At 41.5% G+C, this 19,132-nt stretch overlaps 3 protein-coding genes across 4 annotated transcripts; 2 read left to right on the top strand and 1 right to left on the bottom strand.

Annotated features, from left to right (window-relative positions):
• The first annotated feature begins 640 nt into the window (after window positions 1-640).
• Window positions 641-6,928, top strand: wbp2 (WW domain binding protein 2). The gene is made up of 8 exons (XM_005721881.2): window positions 641-897; window positions 1,960-2,068; window positions 2,489-2,624; window positions 2,709-2,801; window positions 2,889-3,029; window positions 3,114-3,236; window positions 4,304-4,380; window positions 5,672-6,928. Exons 1-8 carry the CDS (start codon window positions 839-841, stop codon window positions 5,717-5,719), a joined length of 786 nt encoding a protein of 261 aa, XP_005721938.1. The 5' UTR covers window positions 641-838; the 3' UTR covers window positions 5,720-6,928.
• Window positions 6,929-7,101: 173 nt separating this feature from the next.
• On the bottom strand, window positions 7,102-12,554 carry trim65 (tripartite motif containing 65). Of its 2 annotated transcripts, none has more exons than XM_005721880.2 (8): window positions 12,391-12,554; window positions 11,593-12,044; window positions 11,370-11,465; window positions 11,012-11,242; window positions 9,914-10,082; window positions 9,733-9,822; window positions 9,415-9,632; window positions 7,102-9,034 (listed from the first exon to the last, which is right to left on the bottom strand). In XM_005721880.2, the coding sequence occupies exons 2-8, from the start codon at window positions 12,040-12,042 to the stop codon at window positions 8,726-8,728; spliced, it is 1,563 nt and encodes a 520-aa protein (XP_005721937.1). In that variant the 5' UTR covers window positions 12,043-12,044; window positions 12,391-12,554; the 3' UTR covers window positions 7,102-8,725. The 2 variants fall into 2 exon arrangements, with proteins under 2 accessions (XP_005721937.1, XP_005721936.1); XM_005721879.2 differs by having other exon boundaries at window positions 12,426-12,553.
• Window positions 12,555-12,860: 306 nt separating this feature from the next.
• mrpl38 (mitochondrial ribosomal protein L38) lies at window positions 12,861-17,858 on the top strand. The gene is made up of 9 exons (XM_005721877.1): window positions 12,861-12,960; window positions 14,057-14,245; window positions 14,350-14,481; window positions 14,565-14,767; window positions 14,857-14,929; window positions 15,073-15,118; window positions 16,367-16,525; window positions 17,328-17,464; window positions 17,620-17,858. Exons 1-9 carry the CDS (start codon window positions 12,876-12,878, stop codon window positions 17,754-17,756), a joined length of 1,161 nt encoding a protein of 386 aa, XP_005721934.1. The 5' UTR covers window positions 12,861-12,875; the 3' UTR covers window positions 17,757-17,858.
• The last annotated feature ends 1,274 nt before the right edge of the window (window positions 17,859-19,132 follow it).

Here is a 19,132-nt window from a genome sequence, read left to right as displayed (position 1 = left end):
TCAGACATAGATGTCAACCATTGTTAGCCAACACACACCACTTGTTGCATCTTTTACAAGGATGTGGGTGCTTCTGACTAACCTGACCACTCACCTTCTCCTGACTCATTCTGTTACATAATGTAAGAGGCATTTCAATACTTGATATATAAATCATCTTGCCATATTTGTACTACAAATAGAATTTTGGACTTACTTCTGTTTCTCAGTGCCTGTGACTCACTTGAAATAAATTGTCTGTCCCTTAAACAGGTAAGGCTGACCCTGCCTTGACGGTAATAATACTAATTAAGTAAGAATACATTTCTATTTAGGCTAACTGGTACATCAGCCAGACTCATGATGTAAAGAAGTCTTTCACTCTTTTTTAATTAATTGATATTATTATTATTATTTACATCTAACTGTGCTACTAACTATAGAGGCGTAGTTAGCCACATTAAAAGTCTTACGTATATGATGATTTTCTAGCATTATTACTATTATTAGAAGCTATATTGCAATTGGTAGAACCTTGTAGAGCTCGTGTCGGTCATTTAAACGTCATTCAGTCATAGACATTTGATCGTAAATTTATTAAAGAAATATTTAAAATCAGACTGAATGTTTTGAAAGGCTTAGGGCAAACCGACTTTTTAAAGGGGCGTGACGTCACGCGGTGGGCGTTTCACACGTATGGCGGAAGGGCAGGTGCGGCAACCTCAGCTGGCTCTGTATCACAACAACCGTTATCCGCGCGGAGGGAAGTCACCGAGGATCCAGAGAGGCCTTTGGATAGTTTTTCTGACTGAATAAAACAGTATCTAATCTTTTCCAGACAATCTGGAGGGCCGTCGACATGACTCTGAATCAGAATCACTCGGAGTCCGGTGGTGTCATCATCAACAACAGTGAAAGGTAACGTCAGTTAGCAGCTGTTAGCTAGCCGTTACAGTTAACCAGCCACGGATAAGTTATACCCGCTCTTTGGGACGAGCGTCACACCAGACTCATTCAAAAATAATGTGGCTCTGACATGTCATGGAGATAGTTTACATATCAGTAGCACTGCAAACACAACGTTATTATTCGGTTAATACACAGACACACCTGCCACACAGTAAACGCTGCACTGAATTTCTAACTTTTAGCATTTGGTAGCTTATTTTTTTTAAACAAACATATGTGTAAAAGCTTTTGTCGAACACCGTGAAATAATAATTTTGCTTTCATTTTTGACTACAGTATCATTTTTTTTCTTTTTACAAAGAGCCTTTTATATGATATAGTGCGAATTGAAGAGTTGCTCCTAATCGATGCAAAATAAACCTCTGAATGCTTCACGACTAGCATGGCTATGTTAATTAATTCAACGTCATTTTTTCTAATCTAATATTCGCGTCGCATTTTACAGAACCGGGTCCCGGACTCTTAGCCGAAATATGGCCCTTCAGCCTGTTATATCATCACCGCAGACTAGGATTATATAAATGTTTAGTGGTTTTTAAATGTTGTAATAAGTCTAATGTATCGAGGATAAAACGTTATTTCGCCTCATTGCAGGATTAGCTGAGCATATATTGCAGTGCAATAGCTGCATAGCCTTCAGTCTGCGCTCTGGCCTGGCCTCTGTGCTAAAGTATTTGTTTTGTTTATTAGCATGAGTCAAAAATAATGGCCAGATTCTTCTAGAACATGCTGCAGTGTAATGATAAACCCATTAGAGCTAACCCGGAACCTGTAGTAAGCTCTGTCACTAGATGGCATGTTAATCCTCTGCCTATAGTACTTTGTACTAAAGGCAATGGACGGTTGCACAATAACCCAATGATCTCATTTTAAGCTTTTAAGATGAAAGTAGGTCAAATGCTTATACAAACATTACAGATTTTCTTTTTGATGCACATGAAAAATGTTGGAAAGAATTCTGGTTCCTACAATCAGCTGGTTCCAGCGTCTCCTTTCTCTTTTTGGATCTAGTGTGCTGATGAACCACGACAATGTGGAGCTTGTTTTTTGTGACACGGAAAGGCTGCCCGAAGCCTTCAGAAAGAGCAAGAAGGGCAGCATCTACCTGACTCCATACAGGGTGAGTGACAACACCACCAAGTCTTCCTCTTTGTTTAGCCGAAGCCTTGTGCTGGCATAATGGTGCCACAATTCACATCACGTACTAGCAGAGCAGAAGAGCAGAACTCCATCATTCTAATTACTATCATTTAAGGTTAGTTTGGGAGTAGCTAACACAGGGGTGGGCAATCTCAGCCCACGAGGGCCGGTGTCCCTGCAGGTTTTAGATGTGTCCTCGAACCAACACAGCAGATTTAAATGGCTAAATTAGCTCCTCAACATGTCCTGAAGTTCTCCAGAGGCCTGGTAACGAACTAATCATGTGATTCAGGTGTGTTGACCCAAGGTGAGATCTAAAACCTGCAGGGACACCGGCCCTCATGGACTGAGATTGCCCACCCCTGAGCTAATATGATGCTGTTTCTTCTTTTAATCCCAGGTGATCTTCCTGGCTAAAGGGCGGGATGCGCTGCAGTCTTTTATGATGCCTTTCTACCTGATGAAGGGCTGTGAGATCAAACAGCCTGTCCTGGGAGCCAATTACATCAAGGGCACAGTCAATGCAGAGCCTGGAGGTAGGTGTACTTTTCCCCCGCTATGCTTTAATGGAACACGCAGCATCTTGTGTCTCTAAGCCCTCTCTTGAATCTCTCTTGGAGGCGGTTGGGAGGGCAGTGCTACTTTCAAGCTCATCTTTGCTGCTGGAGGAGCCATAGAGTTTGGCCAGTACATGTTGCAGGTTGCAGCTCAGGGTATGTTAACAAAGCAGAACACATGAAATAGTACAGTTCCTGATATTTCATGGACTTATTAATCGATTTACTGCCTCACATTTTCAGCATCCAGAGGTCAGCCTGTAACTGCTGGCTTTGGTGGATGCCCCTACATGGCTAATGGGGCCTACGCTTACCCACCTGCTAATGGAATGTACCCAGCAGGACCTCCACCCGGCTACTCCTACCCTAACCCTCCTCCTCCAGGTGCTTTTCAGAATTGTCGTCAGCTTAGATCCACATCTTGTGAAAGTGAAAACTAAACTGCAACTCTCTGTTCTCGGACTCCAGATGGATTCTACGCCACTCCTCCAGCATTTGATGCCTCTGCAGCATACATACCTCCACCTCCTTATTCTGCTCCTCTGGGTCAGCAGCCACCACATGATCCAGACCTCCCCTCCTCGGCAGCAGGTGAAAATCTCCAGTAGAGAAGCTCTGACTTCAGCTACAGCCTAAATAAAAACATCATGCTATTAGGAAAAAAGGGATGTTGAGTTTCTGCACGCGTTCATCACTCTATTTTATACTTTAACATTTACATATCATGTTGGAACAGATCTTCTCACACAGGTCTTGTTAGAAAAGAATAGAATACCTTTGTCATTTCATAAATGTACAAACATTATATGTGAGTACAGAATCTTCAAAAGTTGATTCTGTTCATCTGGACGTTGCGTTTTTCAGTGGGAGAAATGTTTCTCCTACTGAAAAATGCAACGTCCAGGTGAACAGAATCAACTTTTGGAGATTTACTTACCTGGATGATTGAGCATGCAACAAGATGTGAGTACAGAACATATACAAAAGGAGAGCTTTACCAAGACCCAGTATAATGTTAATGAAATGTCTTTCATTATATTTTTGCTTTTTCCTGCCACACCAAGTGAAATATCTGCTGTAAAAAATCATTTGTCTTTAGTATATATTTAGTGGTATATAGATTGTGGACCTTGATTGTTTTAAAAAATATTCTCCTTTATTGAATGATTACAGGTAAATTTTAAATTGAAAACTAAGAAAAGTAATTTGTTTGGAAAGTGTGGATAGTTTTTTTTTTTTTTTTTTTCTTAAGATATTTGAAGCGATGCATACAGTACATTATTGGAAGTACTTTGTGTTGTTTGGGCCTGGATACATAAAGCAGTAGGAAGGGCAACATGTTGCCTGCTTTCTAACAATGAATGCACTGCACTGATATCACATGAGCTTAATTCAGCATCACAGAGATGTTGTACTAAGGAATTTAAGGTTAAAGATAAGCTAATGTCAGATCTCCAAAATATTTAAAACACTTTTCGCTGGAAAAATCGTATCTGCAAGTCATGGAGATTTTAAAGTGCCATTTTTTTTCTCTCTCAATGCAAAGGCCGTCGTACCTGCAGCGTGTTTAGCACCTCTCATCTCATATGTCCCGGGGGTTATTAGTAAGACCCATGTTTAATTAATGAACCCCTCCTTTGTCTCACTCGCTTTCCCAGCGGAGGCCAAAGCCGCTGAAGCAGCAGCGAGTGCCAGCTGTGCCACACTGCCCCCTACACATGTGTACCTGCCGCAGGTGAGCTGCCCTTCATGTTTCTGCTTTACAAGTTTTTTTTAAAATGAGAATGTAAATCTTGTCGAAGATTTTCTTTCAGTGGCTGTGAGACAGTGTTTGAATTTCCATGTCTCTTTGAATTGAGCTGTATTTCCTTTCCATTTCTCATCTGTTTGTTTGTAGTCATTGCTAGTATTGCTATACTAACAGTGACTGCAGATCCAAAATAAACTCATTTGGTGTGTAATTTGAAAAGTGAGGGCCTTTTTGCATACAGAGGAGAGTATTTTAGCGCAGTGTATTTGCATGATTTTTAAACGTATTGCTAAATTTAAGCTGGGGCATCAAGTCAGATTAATTTACCAGTGTAGAAAAAAGTCATTTTATTTTATTTTGGTGTTGGGAATTTGTGATTTTCCTTTACAACCATTTCTAAGGTTTACAGAGAAAGAAGCAAAAAAGAGAAAATATCCAGTGAGCAGTTCTGTGGGTGAAAATTCCTTGTTTTGGGATGTGGTGGAATGTGAGATTCATATCATTAATGCGCAGACAGCAGATCTCCACCAACTGTGTGATGCTACAGTCCTGATCAAAGTTTAAGACCACTTGGAAAATCATATTTTGCCTGGTTGGATCTTAACAAGGTTCCAAGTAGAGCTTCAACGTGCAACAAGAAGGGCAATCTACTCTCTGGACAACAGCTCCAGAGAGTAGATGCCCTTCGTGCAGCCGTCTTCACCACTTTGGAGAAATGTGTAATTTGTTTCAGCGCTACGGTTAATGTACAACACTGAAATGTAGCAATGTAGTTGACAGATATCAGCCTTAAAATGCCATTTAACGATGAATAACCAATATATTATCACATCAAATTTTTTTTCAGTGGGAAAGAAATCAGGTCAGATATTTTCCATGGGTAACATTTTGTGTTATCCCCTGACACAAAAACCATAATAAAAGCAAAATAATCAGCACAGGCATTGGCCATCAGCCATTAACATCAGAAACATCCCTACCTGCATCATTCTGCAGAAGGTCAGCCAGTCTTTATTTATTTTGTCTCTACTTTGCTGTGAGACAGTCACTGATGCTAGCAGCTATGCAGAAACCACATCAGTGGATGACCTGGTTAAGGTGTTACAGCAAGTGGAAGTCACTGATAAAACCACGTTTTATGGGGTTAAAAGCCAGTTGTTTGCCACAGCTTCAGTCTGTGAATGCCAGTAATCCAAGACCACTGTGTGTTCCTACTCTTCTGTTTACATGGCACCATCTTTCACATGCTCAAAACAAAACTCTCCTCTCTTTCCAGGACAAGCCTCCTCCCTACTCTCCTCCAGAAGACAAGAAGAACCAATAGACCTGCTTAATGTCTCCCTCATTCCTCTTTGTCCTCTATCTTCCATCCTGCTGGATCTCATTATTTCTCTTACATTAACCGGACAGTAGGAGGGCCAGTATGTTCTTTTCCCCCCCCAAGATAATCAATTTTTTTCATCCTAATCTCCTTCCAGCTCATCTCCATTTTGATCTAACCTTAAAGTCATCCAATTGCTTTCCCGCCTCAGCCTGCATTCCTTGTAACGACTCATATATTGTAATCAGCTTCATTCTCTTCAAATGCACCTTTACGTGATGTAAAGTAGCAAAGAAGAAGTGTTGGTAGCAATTTCTGAGGAAGAACAGATTGTTCAGGCCAAAGTGTTTGGAGTGGTTTTGAGGGCTTTTTGATTAAAACCTTGTAACCTGATGAGCTATTTTAGTATTTCTTGCCTTGGAAGCCTCCCCAGAATCGTGCAGCAACCTTAACTTCAGCTGTGCTCATGATGTCCTGTGACTGTCTATAAAACTAGACTCAGATAAATGATAGTAAATACTTTGCTAACCTGTCCAGAGGCGAAATGAACGCAGTATTTTATTTTTCTATTATTTGTGTGTACAGGCTTTTAATATGTAGACTTAAAAATAACATTATTTTATCAAGAACACTAACCTAAAGAAGAACTAGCTTTTTTAACGAGCGGGTCGCAGGGTGGCCCTACCTGCTTTGACGCGTTTTGGCCGACGAGCGGACCACAAAGATTAGAGCGGCGTTGAGCCACAGCAGCCAATCCCTGATCCTGGATTAGAGCAGGGGAGAGGACGGCTGGGCTTTTGGAGGGACCGACTGCCAGGAGCGATTATCTTTATAATGTTGCAAGAGCAAAGCAGTCACCCAATGATGTCACTCCCTATTTTATTACGCTTCCAGACGTTAGAGAAGACGCACGGTCAGACTCACCATCAGCCTGCTTTCATCTTCACTGCATTTTTAACATTGTATACACAAACAGAACCATCAGTGAACTCTTCTGTTTCTGTGGTCGTGATTATTACTCTTCAGTTTGAGGTCCAATCTGAGTATCTCATCTTCTATTCTTCCTTCCTCTGCGGTCTCCAATCTATATACTGTATCTGTGGCACATCTGCGGCTGATTCTTTGCACTTTTAGAATGCTATGCATCGGGTTCCTGTATGCTCCGTCATGGCTGTGTGGAAAATACAAATAAAGCTCTGTATTTAATTCAAACTAATTTATTGAATAATTAACAACTCGAGTAAGAAAACAAGGCATGAGCTCAACTGATGCATGTATGCATTGGACTGGATTTTAATAAAGAATTCAGAGTGTCTGTCTTTATTTCAGCAGAGTATTGCTATCATAAGTTTTAATAGTCCACAGTATAGTGCATTAGCAGTTCTGACAAACATATGCAACAGTCAGCAGGAAGAGTGACAAAGTTTTTCCCCCAATCATTAGGCCAAAACAGCCAAATGTGCTTTTCCTCAGCTGTTCCTTATCTTCAGGAAACTTGTGCAAATCCACAGCAGTAACCCACTTTAAATGTGCTAAAAGTTCTCAGCTAAGCTAAGATTTGTAAACCCTCATAATCTAAAAATCATCTGCCCCAAAATATGCACATACCAGCACAATACATCAGATTCCAGCTCAGCCGTCGGCACCATTTGTTTGCGCAGTCATGATCAGATCGCAACGTGATAACGCAGCCTTCGATTTTCAGTTGTGTTCTCAGTAGTAGCGCTACAGCCTGCAACATTTTTCTTTCACCTACAGTAGCTCACATACTTCCGTAGAATGAGCTCAGCATACATGTGAATATTATCAGAAAACACAATGAGGTTTGGACATGTATGAGTACAATATTTACCCTAAACATCTGAGCCTTGAAATTTTTTTCCCAAGCATCCCTTTACATTTGCTGTTTTCATTTGTATGTGGACATATGCTCTGGCACAGGCGGATATTCATCAGTTTCCATCTGATACAATTCACTCTGTGTGATGAACATAAAGCTACAAAAGTGGGCCCATTATGCTTTTCTGTCGGTTTGTGTCTTGGTAACCCCGACCTCAAGTTTCCTGAAAATATGAATGAGATAACTTCCGAGTGAAGTCACTGAAGATATTCAAATTGATACAATAGGTGAATCTACTAATATGATGCTTTAATTGAACTTTAAAAATAAAGTCAGGACAATATCGAATTTCACCTTTGCTAAAAAGAATCATAAATTTCCCTTAGAGTCAATTCATGTTTTTCAAATGGAATGAGTGTAACAGGTCCTCGCCAACCTATAGGAAACTTCTCATGTAGCCTGAAGTGCATTTCTTTAGGGCAGAATCAAGAATACTCAAATCTGACATGTGTAAGACCGTGTGTTCAAGTTGTCCTCCTGTGCTGGCACAGAAACAACACAGTATTACTGATTCATTCACCTGCACCTCAGTCGGTATCTTTTCACTAATCACACAGCATATATTGTAATGCTATTTTGGAAAAAAGAACATTTGTTTCAACAAGGGTGTGTGCCCTAATTAAAGACATAATCCAGCATGTATGCAGAGTTCAGTGTCTCATGAGGAGACACTTGTTTCTAAGCTTTAGGTAATGAAAGTTCAAAAGTGTGACCCACTGAAATGTAACTGTTTTTTTCCTACCTGAAATAGGACACATGAACATTATTTATCACATGTTAAAAAAAATGAATTAGTGTGAACTAAAACTGCAAATCGTTTTAAAAGCCCCTTACGTATGCATATAAACGGTTTCCTTAGCAACATTGTGGTAAGTGACAATGCAAAACCAAATGGCAAACATGTTAGAGGAAAGAAAATCCCAGTAAGTCAGTTCTTCTACTAAAAACAATGCAGGAAGGCAGTCGTCCCAGAAGAGAAAAGTGAATTTAAAAGAAGCTCCTAGATTGTTTGGAGGCGGGGGGAGGGGGTTCTTTATGTCAAGTCAGATTGTGGCCATGATTCATAGTATTCCTAGAATTCCACTTGTTCCCCTCTTCTACAAGTCCGCTCATGAAGAGCAGAGGGTGATGCTGACCCCCTCTCCTATCCAGCAGGCGGGAAACAGCTCCTGGGTGAAGGCACAGTGGAAGGCGTGCAGCCTTGTCTGGCCGGCTCCGTAGTAGGTAAGCGTACCCGCCTCGTAGTCCAGCAGCATGCCGATGCGGCTGTGATGGGAGTTGCCGGGGATGGTCTCCCGCCGGCCGTTGTGCCAGGCGCTGAGCTGGTGCTCGTCCAGTTGCAGGCTCCAGGACAGTTCATTCATTCCCACCATGCATCTCTTTCCCTTTTCCTTCCTGGGGATGCTCTCGTAGGTTACCTGGGGAGGAAGATGCACAGAACAAGTGAAACATTAGCATCCTGTGGTCATTTCTCTGGGAACAATGAATCCCTGTATAACACATAAGGAAAATCTGTTAAAACATTCTCGACTGATCAGACAGAGTGGATCTACTATTGAGCAGGTTCATGTAACATGTGTGGGTCACAAGTTAGGTTCCTGAGCTTGTTACATGCCGATTTCCACCTGTTGTGGACTGAATATGTGCAGCTACAATCTGCATGGAATCATTAGTTCTGATGACCTCAACATACATATCAACGATTTATTCGGCAGGACCTAGAATGTTCCCATTAGCGACCCTCTACAAAGCAATGTGTCACAAAGCCACAGCCTACACAGCATTATGATATCCTTACCCCGAGGTAGGCCCAAGGCTTGGACACCTCCAGTTCCCAGTAGTGCTGTCCGTGTTTGAATCCCTGAAAGCACAGCACCTGCCAGGTGTGATCAAAGCGGGCTTCATGAGCGGGGACAGCGCGTGGCCCTGATGTCAAGTGCTCAGCCCTGCGGTTCTCCTGGGAAAGAACTAGATGCCCATTGGCTGTCCGTGGGTCAAAAGTCAGAGAGCATCGGTCTGTAAGAAGGAAGAAAATGAATCAGGCAGATTAAAGCTGGAACAGTGATCTAGAAAAGTCTTAGAGGTCCTTAGTTATAAAATGTCTCTTAGAACTCACAAGCACTGAGGCCCTCCTTCCCAACAGGGTGGCACGGAGCAGCGGGGCTGGGAACCACAGCGAGTACTGGCCTCTTGTCCTGAGGAGAACCTGGAAACCAAAGACAATGCATGAGAACACATGAGGACCGTCTGAAGGCGGATCGAGCTAACATGCTTCATCTTTCCTAGTGACAGGTCACCTTCTCTGTCATGACCCACAGCGGTGGTCACAGCTTTCTCCAGGTCCTCAGACACCAGCTTAGACACTCGGGAGAGGATGTCGGTGACGCCGTTTAATCGATCCTGCAGGGTCGAAGTCACATCTGTGGAAATATCCTTGAAGCGCGGGACTTCTACGTGCGATGATTCCTGTGAAGAAGCGGGTTTCAGGCAGTGCTTTAACGAATAGGCAAAAGTTTCAATGTCTGATTAATTACTTTGGTTTGACCTTACAGCTGAAACAGTGAGTTTAAGCTGCGTCTGCAATTGTTAAATGAAATAAAAACTCAATTCTAATGACAATTCAAAATCACCTGCCATTCATTACATTATGACATGTGTCTGGATCCTCTACAGTGTGCTCCTAGAATTTGTAATTAATAGGTTTCAGGCATCGTTTCTGTTAAACGGTGTAATTATTGCCCTAGCTGGCTCAAATAATGCCTCTACTTGTCTGGCCCACACACTGTCGATATGTAAAAGACGCCATTGTGATGTTTCCCACTGGTCAGGAAAGCATTGCTGTGAAGCTGAGAGTTGGAATATTTTCTCAGTGCCTTTCAAACCAGACAGATCGAGCGCAAAGGGGAGACTATAACTTACAAAATAAGTATCATGCTGCATTCACTGGCCTGGAACTAAAATCTGACAAAATAAACTTATGTGGAAAGTTCTTAATGAGATAACAAATAAAGTAAACATTAATTTTCCAAGATGTCTCTTGTGACACTCAATGTTCTTTTTACGTGGCTCATAGGAAAGGCGTGACAAGGCCTGGGCCGCAACTCTGATAAACTTTGTAGTCGAAAGAAGCGAAACACTGAGGTTTTCTGTGATTGAGCAGATACCAGCCTCGTGTTGTTTAATTAAGCCCACATTTCGTTATTTAAAAAAAAATGCTTGTGCAACCATCCAGCAGTAGGAAGCTTGCTGAAAGCTCTACGCATCCACTTGTGCATGTTACATGAAACAGCAACCTGCACATACTTACCTTTGTAAACTACTGGGACTATAAAATGAACCAAAATAAAAAACCAGATCCTCCCCTTCCCAAATGTGTAAAGGCAAGGGATACAAACCCTGATGAGGTCAGTATCAGGGAGGTCATGTAGTGCCGCAATTTGGTCTTGGCGCTCTGTGAGCAGGCGGGATTGCTCGCTGAGTTCGGTTAGCCGCGCCTCTGCCTCCGCGAGGGCTGCCTGCTTTTCCACCTCAATAAAAAGCGCTGTTGCCTCCTGCTTCTCGGACAGGATTTTCATCAGGTTAGAAAACTTGGCGTTCACCCAGGCTGACGTCTGCTCAAGAGTTACCTGTGAATTTAAAATATGCTCTGTAAAATAGTTGCTTGGGTTCATTTGGGCACACGCTTTCGATTTCTTTCATACTTAAAAGCCTCCTTTTGTGAAGCATTTACAAAGGCTTAAAGTGAGAGTTTACCTTAGCTTGATTGATATTCTCAGTCAAGTCATTTATACTTTTCTGCGTCTCTTCAAGCAGTTTCCCCACGTCTGTATTCTTCCTTTCCAGCAGCAGCTGTAATGAAAACATATCAAGTCAAGAAAAAAATCATTTATTCTTTCACAGTCATACAAATATGTGATAATCATCATCTATAATCCACTCCCAGTTTTAAATCTGCAGAGGCTTTGTGTTTGTATACCTCTTGAGTTTCCCTTTCTTCCTCCAATATGACCCTTTCGTGGTTCATGCACTCTGACTTTTCACATTCGTTGCACACAGACCTTTTGTCCTGCCTGCAGTAATAAACCAAAGGCTTTTTATGGCGCTCGCACAGCAGCATGGCTCTGGCCCCTTCACCTCCTCTCACCAGAGCATCCCTACATGAGGGGCCAGCGCTGTTTGCAGTCTCTGCCAGGACCGACAAGGACACATTACGCCTCAAGACAGGTCTAATTTTGAACTCCTCATTGCAGATGGGGCACTGAGGGCCAATGTCAGACTGGCTCTTAATGTCCCAGTGCTTGCTGATGCAGCTTTTACAGAAGGTGTGACCGCAGGGGATGGTTACAGGATACCGGAAGAACTCCAGGCAAATGGAACAGTTTAGGTTTGCATTCTGAGACTCCATCTCTGAAGACATGGCAGACATCTCTGTAGAGGGAAACAAAAAAGGCTGAGGTTAACCACAATATGACACCTTTCGAGACAAACAACTTCATTTCGTTTTTTTAAAGAAAACAATTTTATTTTTGGGCAGGAAAATATTCTTTATGAACTGGCTTAACATTTATAGGGAAAAATAACAGGCGAGCAGGAAGGCAGCAGTCCCAGATTCTAATGTCAGCTACCACACAAGTGAACGGAAAAGCTAATGTTAGCCAGCGTTAGCATGCTTTCAAGTCATTCAACGTTAGCGCGGACTGTTACAAACAAATACTCGTCAACATATTAAAATGGTCAAAAGATATCTTAAAACAGAGCACCATTACACACTCACCAGCAAGATGCTGTACCAAAAAAAATAATTCTTACCACGTAAACAGATAGATTCATGCAGAACACTGTATGAATATCGCTAGATGAAGCGTTCCGGATGACGTATGACGCAAAAAGGGACGCCTTCACGTGCTTTCGAGAAACCAATGAAATTAAAAAAAGACCCATATATTTTGTATTTTGTATGCTATGAGACAAACTGTAACACTGTTCCGCTGTGAAGTTGCGAGGGCAATACTACTTAATTTATGTCAATCGTTTGCTTTATTTTGGTTTAATTAATGTAGAATAGATATTTACTGAAACATTCGCCTCAAAAATTTTTACATAATATACATAATTTTTTTATGTATTAAATTTTAATGTTATAATGTATATGACTGCATAATTCAGTTTTAAGTGTCTTCTTTTCTTTTTTCCCTCCCGGCCACCGTATTCTGTTTAAAAAAAAAAGAAAAAAGTAGGGGCGGGGAAAGTCATTCCAAGATGGCGCTGCGCACAGTATGTGCTGCTGCTTTACGGACCGGGACAGATTTAGGGGTCAATAATGCGAGGACATTTGTCACGACAGGTATGGAGTCCATCTGTATTTGGCAATTTTTAAAATACTTCCTGAACGTCTTGAATATAGAAAATATTTCGGTAGGTTATATTAGTTGCAGCAGAGCCCTGATGCACGCTGTCCCCTTACAGACATGGTAGAAATCTCATAAACAAATGTGACGAATAAATTTGGTCAAGCTAAACATTGATCAGGAAAACGACTGAGGTGTTGTAAGAGTGTCAACACATTTAATGCTAAACGGCTCATACATCAGTTACATTATTTTCTGGAAATTAGCTGCTACTGTTTTTTTTTTCTTCTTAATTTTGAACTGCAAAGTGTATGCTGTGTCATTATCCAGTGACTAATATAGTTATCAGTAAATACTCACAGCCATAGTTATAAAGGTGCAAAGATATCTGCCTTAGAATAAACAGGTAAAGTACGAGACAGTGAACTCATCACTCGCTGACAGTTGACTCGGAGTGCAAAATGTCCTCTGCACATTTCCATTTGTTTTGCAGTTTTCAGTCATGCTTTAAAACCAGCCACAAGCTGATAAATAACACAAAGAGAAATGAGGGGTGATCTTGCTCCAAAGTCTGACTCGCCCACAGGCACTACACTGCTCAGTTAATTAACTTGATCTTCACTTTTCATGACATTTGTCTGACCCTCTGCCAAGACCCTAAAGGCATTGTTTTCAATTTTAAAGAAGGGGATTTGAATGCATGCTCTTGTTCTTTCTCTCCACCACATTTCCTCACATTTGGCCCATAATTTTTACGTAGCCTTGCTTACAAAGTAGAAAGGCGCTGAGGATGCAATGCCTACATCTGTGTACTTCACAGATGTAGGCAAAGTCATCCGCGTGGTATCAAAATGTAATGGATTCTTCCACCTCCCCACTCAGATTTGGGAAATCAGTAGCTTTGACAATCAAAAAGCACAGAAACATACTTTGGTGCAGAATGAATACAAATTAGGTGAAATAGAACAGCGCAGCAGCTGGAAAAGTAAATGTGAATCACCATCTACGATCACTATTGTACACTATCACATTACCATTTAAAGATGTAGCATTTTCAAAAGCGATGTGTCTAACTGTTTGGGATGTTTCCAGCATTCCTCTGCAAACGGGTTCCTCCTTTGGGCCCGATGCCAAATGAAGAGATTGATGTTAAAAACCTGGCGTCGGTAGAGAAGTATCGCAGCTACAATCGTTACTTCAGGCAAGCGGCGGAGGCGAGGAACAAGGACGTATGGTGGAAGACTTACAGGAGCTACGTGGAAAACGCTGACCCTGAGCACGGTGAGATGATGGAGTGAACATTGGGGCAACGTGATGTCTTGTAAATGTAATTTTTTAATGGTAAAAACTCCAGATAGCACGAAAGAATTCTGTTGTGTTTGAAGGCGCAGAGCGAGTGGACATTGGACTGCCCTACTATCAACCCTGCAGGACCAAAGAAGTAAGGAAGAGGAGGCAGGTGATGAAGGAGAACAAGAAGAACGTCGAGCTGGAGCGGGCGTCTCGTCTGCGCACGTGTAAGCTTACATCAGTTTCTAACGAATTCTCCTGTCGCTCTGTTTTGGTACCCTGTGGTAACAGGTTCCTTGTTGTCCACCAGTTAAGATCCCTCTGGATCAAGTGCAGGAAACTTGGGAGAAGACAGCCGGGCCGTTTCATGTTAAAAGACTTGCGGACCACTATGGGGTCTTCAGAGATCTCTTCCCCATGGCTTATTTTCTACCTCAGGTTACACTCAAGGTCTGCTACAGCCAGGATAACGGCACTCATGTGCACTATGGGAATCAACTGACACCCACTGAGGTACGTTAAGAGATTTTGATTCTATGTCCCCCCACACCTTTTATAAATCTTCTTGCATCATGTTCTTTCTGTTCTTTGTGGTCCTCCAGGCAGCGACGGCACCACAGATCAGCTTCAATGCAGAGGAGGGCTCCCTGTGGACCCTCCTGCTTAGCTGTCCAGGTACACACAAAATGATCAGTGGACAGTCCTAAGAATGACTGGCTGTCTTTTAATACGTTTAAAAGTGAATCCACACAAGTAACTGAAGGATTCTTTACTTTTGTAGACTGTCCAAATTAAGTACAATTTTTTTCCCCCCTCAGATGAGCATCTTCAAGATAACGAGGCAGAATACATCCACTGGCTTGTGTGAGTAGTCTCATACCAGTCAAATAAGCTTTAAAACTATATGCTGACCATGTTGTGTTTATGCTGAGGTTCAAAAGTGCAATCAGATAATTCCTAAGTCAACAAGATCAATTTACTGATCTAATTTTCCAAAGTATAAGGTTTCCCACTAAATCTGAGCATCCAGTTTCACAAAACATATGGTAAATGGTAAATGGCCTGTGTTTATATAACGCTTTACTAGTCCCCATGTACCCCAAAGAGCTTTACATATCCAGTCATCCACCCATTCACACACACATTCACACACACATTCACACACTGGTGATGGCAGCTACATTGTAGCCACAGCTACCCTGGGGCGGACTGTTTAACTGTGTGAGCTTCATGGTGCAGAGTGCTGCATTTACAGAGCTTTGTCTCACAGGAGTAAGATTTAGATGTCAAAACTAGTTTATAATCCAAGTACATAATTTCCTTATTGATTATTAAATGATTCTGATTCTGATCAGTGTAGTAAGTACAGTTTCTGTGTAAAAAGAGACATCTTGTGGCCAACTGAGGATACAACTGCTGCACAACCCCTTCAGCAAGAGAATCTGGTGGCTGTGTTCTGCTGTGGGAGCAGGGTTTTCATCCTCTTACACTAGTATTTTCCACATGTATTGGTCTGCTTGAGGACACAGTCAAATTGGTACGTGTTTGTTCTGCGTAATCAGTTTTATCCTGCAAATAAACCTTTCTGTGTTTACTTGAGTGGTCTCTGTCAGGACTGAGGAACACTCAATAATAAGGTGTGACACCTGTGAGAGATTTTGAAACGGCTTTCTACCAACAGAAACCAAACACCAAATGATGGAGTGACTTTTGAAAGAATTGTGTTCCATCGCTGCGGTAGACTTTCAGAGATTTAAAAAAATAAAAAATAAAAATATGTGCCAAAGGTCACACACAGGTGGTGCTCAGACTGAGGCTCATAAGGTGGAGCTGGTGACAAACTAATAAATAGGGCATTTGTTTGCTCCCCAGCAAGGCCAACCCTAAAAAGGAAATGGAATAAAACAGAGCTTTGTTGTCTGCTCTTAACTTGAAGTGTAAGATGTTTTGATTGGTCAGATCATCTGGATGAGCACTAAAAAAGTTACAGTCCATTCACTTTATGCTGGTTGGCTTACTGTCATTGATTTCTCACTTCAAGTTTAAATCTAAGCTAAATAAACCTCGTTTCGAGTTATTCATGGATTCCTCGAATGACCCATGTCTCTGCAGGGGGAACATACCGGGCGCAGCAGTCCAGGCTGGTGAGGAGCTGTGTCACTACCTGCCACCCTTCCCTGCCAGAGGAACAGGCTTCCATCGCTATATTTACGTGCTCTTCAAGCAGGATGGGCCCATCAACTTCCAGGAAAACATCAGGCCCTCGCCATGGTGAGTAGTACACTAATCAGAGTGGTGGATGATGTATTCTTTTTGGATGGAGTTACAACAATAACAAAGTCCATCCCAACAGCAAGTTACAGCAAGATGCCTGTGACTAGGAAATGTGTTGTGCTCAGTAGGTAGGAATAACACTAATCTCAGTGTAGCATTAGCAACTGCCTCCCGAACCACCCAAACCTGGCATATATGTGCGGTTGTAGTGATGGATATACTACAACATATACTAAACACTATTCAAATTTAGAGGTCATTTTATGCGCGAGTAACCCATGTGAGCCAAACTCTCAGGCTGGTTGCTATAAACACTCTGCTATATTGAGTTTTTCTACTCTTGATTCTAAAATGTCATTAAGTGTTGAGATACCATATAGATAACATGGTGATCTCAGACATATAGCAGAGGACGGAAATTTAAAAGCAAAACTTGTGTTTCTGTGGGGCAACCACCATGTGGATGAATGGATAGATAGAGATACAGATCTCTCTGTAAAATACTAGCATCGCACAATCACTATATAGGACCTGAATTATGACGTGTTATTGCAGACCACAAATGCTGGGAAAAAAAACTCTGCCATATTAAATATGCTTCAGACAAGTGGCTGATGCTCCTAGTATACCACAAACCTTAATAAATAAAATCAATTGTCTTGACATGTTGACTTTAGCTCGATTTAGCACAAATACTCTAAACACCTCCTGGATTAAAAAAATGTATTGAGTGGGGACATAACTGTTAATCTGTGTGATACCTAAAAACGCACTGAGCATGTATCGTCTCTCCACACAGCCAATCACTGGTGCAGCGCACGTTTAAGACGGTGGATTTCTACAGAAAGTACCAGGACAACATGACTCCTGTGGGTCTGGCCTTCTTCCAATGCCAGTGGGATCAATCTGTGACAGATACCTTTCACAACACCCTAAGTGAGTCACGGTGTGGGAAAAAGACAACACAATACATGCATACATGCTGGAACTTGTTTCCCACCTCTAACGTGTTCATCTAAATTGGGCCAGGATTTGTGTGGCAGCTGGTAATGTGAGTTTAACGGTCTGCTTTCCTGCATCTTCTCCTGCAGACATGAGGGAGCCCGTGTTTGAGTTCATCAGGCCTCCAGTGTACCACCCCCCACAGGTCAAATACCCTCACCGGCAGCCCCTACGCTACCTGGACAGATACAGAGACGGGAAAGAGCACGCCTATGGGATATACTGATTATCAGACACATGCACATTTGAGGAAACAGCAACAACAATGTGGAATTATGTTTGCCATATTTATGTCATGATTGTAAAAATAAAGCAATTTTCAGCTGCACCGGGGCTGCATTTTATTTACCTTTGCCAAAAAACAAACATTTTATACTCACTAGACATCAATTATCAGCATTTTATTAATGATAATCTGGCAGGGATTTTTCCAGCCAGCAACACCAAATATAAGTCAGCAACATTTAACAGCTCAATAAGAAGCAGGTACATGTGGAGTCAAAATGTGATAGAAGTAACATTTTTATGCGTCAACTATTTATTTATTTATTTTTATAGTTTTAAGTCCACGAGACGTTCATGTCAAAGACCAAAAATTTGTCTAAAAGCCCGTCTAGAAAAAGATACATTTATTCATACTTGATACTTTAAACTTTTATTGCTGCAGTTGCTCTAATGTTGAGTAATTATCCCTAATTTTGTGTATACTGAAGCATTCAAAGAAATGTCAGCAGATGGCACTGCTGAGTTAAAATCCCCAGAGACCACACTGATGAGTCAGAACTTTTCAGGAACCTTATTTTAACTATGACTCATATTTGATTGTAAATTCTTAGCAATAATAGCTGCGGATCTTTGCTCATGTGTCTGTTTTATGCCAGTTTTGATTGATTGCACATTAATTTCATTCCATTTTTATTTACATAGCAACAGATGCCTCAAGATGCTTTAAAAACTCTACAATAATAGACAGAGGGCAGAACCAGACATCTATTTTTCTTTCTTTTTTTTTAAATGTGGTCCTTTCTGGCAGCTTTTGCAATCAGAATTGTGATCTGAATGCATGGTGGTGCTGAAGACATTTTGCTTTTGCACAAACAGCTATATAGAATCTCTATAGGCTCCTCTTATTCATGTGAATCTTTTATTTGTTTATTTATTCATTTCTTTTTGTGCTATTTCAGATATTACATTATATGTGGTATAATATGATAATGTCTAAGTCAAGGTAGGCAAGAGAAAACAAAAAGAGGAGCTGGTGGTGGCAGTGCTGTGACCGGATGGGGTTTAACTCAGTTCAGTTCAGTTCAATTCAATTTTATTTATACAGCGTCAAATCACAACAACAGTCACCTCAAGGTGCTTTATATTGTAAGGTAGACCCTACAATAATACATACAGAGAAAAACCCAACAGTCATGTCACCCCCTATGAGCAAGCACTTTGGTGACAGTGGGAAGGAAAAACTCCCTTTTAACAGGAAGAAACCTCCAGCATACTACAGGCTCAGGGAGGGGCGGGGCCATCTGCTGTGACCGGTTGGGGAGAGAGAAGGAAGACAGGATAAAGACATGCTGTGGAAGAGAGACAGAGATTAATAAC

The sequence above is a fragment of the Pundamilia nyererei genome, unplaced genomic scaffold (assembly GCF_000239375.1).
Source record: "Pundamilia nyererei isolate P.nyererei 1_Seehausen unplaced genomic scaffold, PunNye1.0 scaffold00005, whole genome shotgun sequence".
In the NCBI taxonomy this organism is placed as follows: Eukaryota; Metazoa; Chordata; class Actinopteri; order Cichliformes; family Cichlidae; genus Pundamilia; species Pundamilia nyererei.
Note: the sequence above shows the minus strand (reverse complement) of the source record. Positions and strands in the feature narration are given on the sequence as shown.